Below are 6,169 nucleotides of genomic sequence, written 5' to 3' on the forward strand. Positions count from 1 at the left end.
TTGAGGGGCAGGTTGCACTTACTTTCTTTTGTTTCCAGTTTTCGGAGCATGGTGAAATAACTGCAAGGCATAGTAGGCATCACTGCACTGTGGTTTCGCAAAATATGCCTTATATTGGAATACAAGTCAGTTCACAATGGTTTAGGTTATTCAGTGTACAGGTCATCACAATGGGTGGTGGAAAAAGCCAGGTGCTCTAAATTACCATACAGCTGTAAACGAGTCTAACCCCCCCCCCCCCCCCCCGCACGCGCACAAAAGCGGTTGATCAGAAATCTCAAATGTTCAATATAAGCCTAGCCTACCACCCCCACCACAAACGCCCGGTGCCCTTCCACCCCGGATCTCTCTGAGGCGTGATAAAAGACCTTGCCGGTTTAACGACCCACACGCGTCAAGACAATTAGCAATTCTGGGGTGAATGGGGCATCCACCCACTCCATTCATCCACGCGCGGGCTCCCTCCCCCAGGAGATCGCATCTCTGATGCCACGCGACATTGAAAGAACCGTTTGAAAAGCGCAGTGAAACCACCGTGTTGTAGCCTAACACTGAAAGTTTGACCTTTCATTCAACTTTGGTGATTGAGTGATCTAAGCATGCCATAATGAAAAACAGTAGGCTAAAGTAGTAGTGCAGGGCTATAGGCTGCCAGTAGCCAACAATGAAATTGTTAACTTCATAATAGCCTATAGCCTAGGTTTCATACCTATAATGCCATAAGGCTAATGTCAATGGGCTACTGGAAAAACGAATAAAATGCATTGCATAACTAGCCTATAGTTACAGCAGACCACACTACCACAGGTAGACCCATGGAATATTTTGCAAAATACGCAGCCAATATAAGGGCTATCCCACAACACAGAGGGACACTAGCTTACCCGGCATGGGCCTATATTGCAATATAGTTTATTTTATTTAATTCTATGTATTTTATTAAACAAAACATCCATAGTATCAAATTTTGGCTATTTGTGTTAACTGTTTTAATGTAGGCTACCAGGGTAGACGAAATGACACCCAGGATGAGGGTCGCTCTCTAACGATTTGCATATCTGGCCCGCCCCCGTGTGCGAGTATTTAGCCTACTGCCACCGCCAGACTTCAGTTCAAAGTACAGAAGATAACTGGAACTGGTCTCTGGGCTAGCCTACCTTGTTTCGTTTAACTGTCCTTGCAGTTTAGTTGTAGGCTACAGTTTTTCTTTCTGTTGATCGGCTATATAAATCCACCCAGACCTTTCTGCTGTTTTTTTTGTTTTGTTTGTGGTAAGCCTATAGGCCTAAATCTAATTTAGTCATAATCTGTCTCCGTTGCTTAGCAGGGATATTGAACCCATAGATATGGCTTACACGTTTTTATTAGCATGCTTTTTGACATTTTTATCAACACAACTGGTAAGTTTGCCTATGACTTCGTTAAACATAAGCATGTGTGCACATTTAGCCTACAAAAAAGTTTTGCCGGTGGGTTAATATCGTCTTATTTTATCATTGCAGGTAGAATCATCTGGCGTGTTTGAGCTGAAAGTTCATTCTTTCTCCACCACTGATAAGGTCTGCAAACGGTCCAGAGAATGTCTAGTTTTTTTCCGAGTGTGCTTGAAACACTCTCAAGATGTGATTTTGCCCGAACCCCCGTGTACCTACGGCACTGGTGTCACGGACGTTTTTCGCGCTGACGATGATTCTATCTCCAGGAGCTCACCAGTAAAAATACCATTTCATTTCAAATGGCCGGTAAGTAGGCTACCTTTTTGTGATCATGGCAGTAGGCTATGCCAAATCTGGTGCTTTAAATGTCTGTTCATCAGAAACAATGTGAACTTAATTCATTTTCCTTCAACAGGGAACTTTTTCGCTCATCGTGGAGGCTTGGAACGCAGAGTCATCTGCTGACCACTCCTTAGGTGAGTAGCCTACCTTATTATTTCCTACATATGATAGCACTTGTGTTATTAGGCCTATTGCGGTTTTGTTTGTTTTAATAGGCTGTTTTAATGTCCTTTTATCATTGCGTATTTAACCTGTTTTTGTTATCCTACAGAAAACCAGAACAACCTGATTAGTAGATTGGCCACTCGAAGAAGACTAACAATCGGTGAAGAATGGTCACAGGATGTACAAAGTGAATTGCGCTTTTCCTACCACGTTGTTTGCGATGAAAACTATCATGGAGAGAGTTGCTCGGAATTCTGCCGTCCCCGCGATGATTCCTTCGGACATTATACCTGTGATGCAACTGGCAACAGAGTTTGCTTTACTGGATGGAAAGGCGAATACTGCTCAGAACGTAAGTAATATGTCTGTCACATTGTCTATTTAGCCTATTGTTTAGAGACATAAGAGTGATATCTATAGATCTATAGCATAGGCTACTTGCAAAAGTATTTGCCATGCAATCCCGCGTCCATATCTTATCTATTAACACTTTGGTTAGGTCGTTGCTTAAATATGGATCTGTGACCAGAGTCACCAGTCCATTTATTTCATGTAATCCAATATTTGCCATAGAAGCTCAGTGTGAGATCCTTTTGTTTGCATCAATGATAGAAACGAGGAGTCTGATATAATAGGGACTTTTATTTGACCATAAAATGCTTTAAATGGAAAATATAGCATGTTTTTTGTGAGCACCCTGCCTTGTTGTTTTCATAGGCTACTTAACAAATAGGCTACTTGGTTTGCCAGAGTCCTGCAAATGGTTGCTATTTTGTTACATGAATCAATCTAATTTCTCTTCTCTTCTTTCTCACCAGCAATCTGCTCATCTGGATGTAGTGAGACCCATGGGTACTGTGATCAGCCTGGTGAATGTAAATGCCGCCTTGGCTGGGAGGGTCCCTCCTGTGATGACTGCATTCTCTACCCAAGCTGCGTGCATGGCACCTGCAGCCAGCCATGGCAGTGCAACTGCAAGGAGGGCTGGGGAGGCCTGCTGTGTGATCAGGACCTTAACTTCTGCACAAACCATAAGCCCTGCATGAACGGAGCAACCTGCACCAACACAGGCCAGGGCAGCTACACATGTACATGCCAGAAAGGCTTCAGTGGTGAAAGGTGTGAGACGGAGATCAACGAGTGTGACCGCAATCCATGCAAGAATGGAGGCAGCTGTAATGTATGTTGACAAACAACCTTTGCCCCAAATAATGAATTGTTTCCAAGAGCTTTGTTGATCTCTGTACACCTACACATGAAACTCACCAAAAATCCTTGTTTCCTTTCAGGACATGGTTAATGACTACTCATGCAGTTGCCCTCAAGGTTTCTACGGGAAGAACTGTGAGGTGAGCGCCATGAAGTGTGCAGATGGCCCATGTTTCAATGGTGGGACATGCACAGAGAAGAGCAGTGGAGGCTACAGCTGTGCCTGCCCTGTTGGCTACACAGGATCCAACTGTGAGAAGAAAATGGACCGCTGCAGCAGTGAGCCCTGTGCTAATGGTATGCAACAGATGGTTTCTTCCTCTACTTTAGTTCATGGAAGAAAAACGTTGTTTGTTATGAGTCTGTCAGGGCAGTTTTGAAAACCTTATCTGGCATCACTAGGTACTGTCTGGCAGTCACCACATTCTCTGCTCTTTTTTTTCTTGGTCATCCGCGGCAGAGAATGTTGTTCTAACATGATTTGACTGCTGGCTGTCTGCATGTGTGTCTCTGATATAAAGGCAGAGATAGTGAAGCTGCCCACACTGGTCTTGCATGAATGCATCATTATGCCTCCCATGGGATCTCATTACTGAGTGTGCTGAGTTTAGCTGACTTTTGGCTCATTTTCACTAACTCTGTTCCATTTGTTCCTTTCCTCTTTTTCTCCCATAGGCGGTCAATGTCTCGACCTTGGGCACAGTGTGAAATGTAGATGTAGTCCTGGCTTCAGAGGTGCCCACTGTGAGATAAACATTGATGAATGTGCCAGGAACCCCTGCCATCATGCTGGTACCTGTGTTGATGGTATTAATGACTACACATGTACATGTCCACTTGGATACACCGGCAAGGACTGCCATATCCGTGCAGATGTTTGCTTCCAGAAACCCTGCCAGAATGGTGGCACGTGTTTTACCCACTTTAGTGGGCCAGTTTGTCAGTGTCGACCCAACTTTATGGGATCCCGCTGTGAGTTTTCAAAGCCTACCAAGGAGCCCCCCATTACGGCGGGAGGAGCCCTCCCAGCTGCCCTGGCCTTGTCCTTCACCCTAGGCCTGATCACACTCACGCTTGTGGTGTGTGCAGCGATTATGGTTCTGCGTCAGATGAGGAGGAATCACAAAGCCCTTGCCTCATCAGTACGCAATGACCTGGATGCAGCCAACAACCGCACTTCCCTGAGCCCCAGCAGTGGCTCTTCTGGCTGCTGGGAGAAGGAAGCCTTTCTGATCCCAGGCAGCCAGATTAAGGTGTCCAACAAGAATGTAGCCCTCAGTACTCCTGCATTGGAGGTGCCACAGGACAGAGCACATTACAAGAACCAGTTTGCAGACAGCAACCTAACCAAGGACAATGAACTCACCAAGAACAACTTGGACATGTAAGTATTGTGTCATTTATCATCTTAACTGCTTTACAAATGTAATCAAACTTGTACAGCTTGTAGCCATCAACCACAGTTTGGACTATGCCCAGATTTATGACATTATTGAGATAGTGTTGTTCTCTCTGTGTTGTTTGTCTGGTTATCCTTGCATTTACTTTATAATTTAAAAAACGTTCATCTCTCTTCTAGAAATAAATCGGAGACCAGCATATTTGTCCCTTCAGTGAGCTTTCCTAAAGAGGGCATATACCATCCAATCTACATTATTTCTCAAATGGAGCAGCACGTTTTAGCAACTGAGGTAAGGATTGCTGTCAATTTCTTTTTTTTCTCAATACAGTACCTGTACTTGTAGAATGTTTTAGGAAACTAAAGGGTTAACAATTCTTCTCTGTCTTTTTATTGTAGGTTTGACAGTATTCAAAATTCTGAAGCACCTCATCTACCCAGGGGACCTACTACAATATGTTTACACTTTTTAAAAGAACAATTGAAGGATAATATGAGAGTATACTATATCTATATATAATATTTAATATTTATTTTTGCTGCTCATTTGTGGTTCATTCCTGATCTGGACAAATTTTCTTTGGTGACAAATCAAGATGACTGCTAAGGACTTTAAGAATTATTTGCACTATGATTTAAGAGTTGTTTCTATAACCACATAAACTGCTTTGATGGAATGCAACATTTTACCATTTTGACCAAAGAGAACCAAGGATCTATCACAATCAAGATTGGAACTTCTCTGTGAATGCTTAAATTCTCAACCACTCCTTATAATGGACAAGGACAAATGTGTGGCCCAGGCCTTGACCAGCAGCTATTCCATAACCAAATGGAAATGGGCTACCATGGATGGGTATCATTTGTGACAATGCATGGAATAAATCAGTCAGACAGTATTGATGACAGAAGAACCTGCCTAATGGATCAGATCAGCAACTGCACTGATCTCTAGAATGGGATTTTCAAACATGGACATGCCTGATCTTGTAATTTACAATGGCCCACTGAAAAGGTACTCCTTGTTGAACATACTTTGATATGGATATTTTCATTTTTGACATTATTTTGCAGTTTTTTCTCAGATAGAAAAACAATTTATTATAAAGCCTTTTTGCACAGCAATTTTAAGTGGATGCTGTTATTTAGTGTTTAGTTAATTCCTACTGTTTCATCACATGAACAGGCAAAATATTTTAAGACCATTTAACTTTGAAAGTAAATTAATGCTTGTTTTATGTAATTTCATGTGCTTTTTAAATTGACAATGCTATTGCACATGTTCCTAAAATATATTTTCATCTATTTAATTTTGTAAATAGTCTGTATTTATGAGGAGAATTGTATATGTGTGTATATATATATATATATATATATATATATATGATGACTCTTCTTGCGAATAAATCTATCTATATATAAATTTATATGCATATATTTTTTCATAAATAAACACAAAACTCTCAAATGTTCTATTGTGTTGTTTTTCAACTGAAATGATCATAAAACTGAATCAAGTAGACTGAATTTGGACTCATTGTTGACCATGTTGCCTAAATAAGGAAAATTTTATAGTTTACAGAAATGCAATCCCAATGTACTAGTAGTTAACCGCTAA

The 6,169-nt window shown here is 41.6% G+C and overlaps 1 protein-coding gene across 1 annotated transcript; it reads left to right on the forward strand.

Moving 5' to 3' along the window:
* The first annotated feature begins 1,109 nt into the window (after nucleotides 1-1,109).
* On the forward strand, nucleotides 1,110-5,897 carry dlc (deltaC). The gene is made up of 9 exons (XM_076281819.1): nucleotides 1,110-1,400; nucleotides 1,503-1,742; nucleotides 1,852-1,912; nucleotides 2,050-2,295; nucleotides 2,762-3,123; nucleotides 3,233-3,449; nucleotides 3,828-4,536; nucleotides 4,732-4,843; nucleotides 4,951-5,897. Exons 1-9 carry the CDS (start codon nucleotides 1,347-1,349, stop codon nucleotides 4,954-4,956), a joined length of 2,007 nt encoding a protein of 668 aa, XP_076137934.1. The 5' UTR covers nucleotides 1,110-1,346; the 3' UTR covers nucleotides 4,957-5,897.
* The last annotated feature ends 272 nt before the right edge of the window (nucleotides 5,898-6,169 follow it).

This window comes from Alosa pseudoharengus, unplaced genomic scaffold (assembly GCF_046254945.1).
Source record: "Alosa pseudoharengus isolate Yale_2024_CS ecotype anadromous, Long Island Sound unplaced genomic scaffold, YU_APseudo_1.1 YU_APseudo_1.1_scf_13, whole genome shotgun sequence".
In the NCBI taxonomy this organism is placed as follows: Eukaryota; Metazoa; Chordata; class Actinopteri; order Clupeiformes; family Clupeidae; genus Alosa; species Alosa pseudoharengus.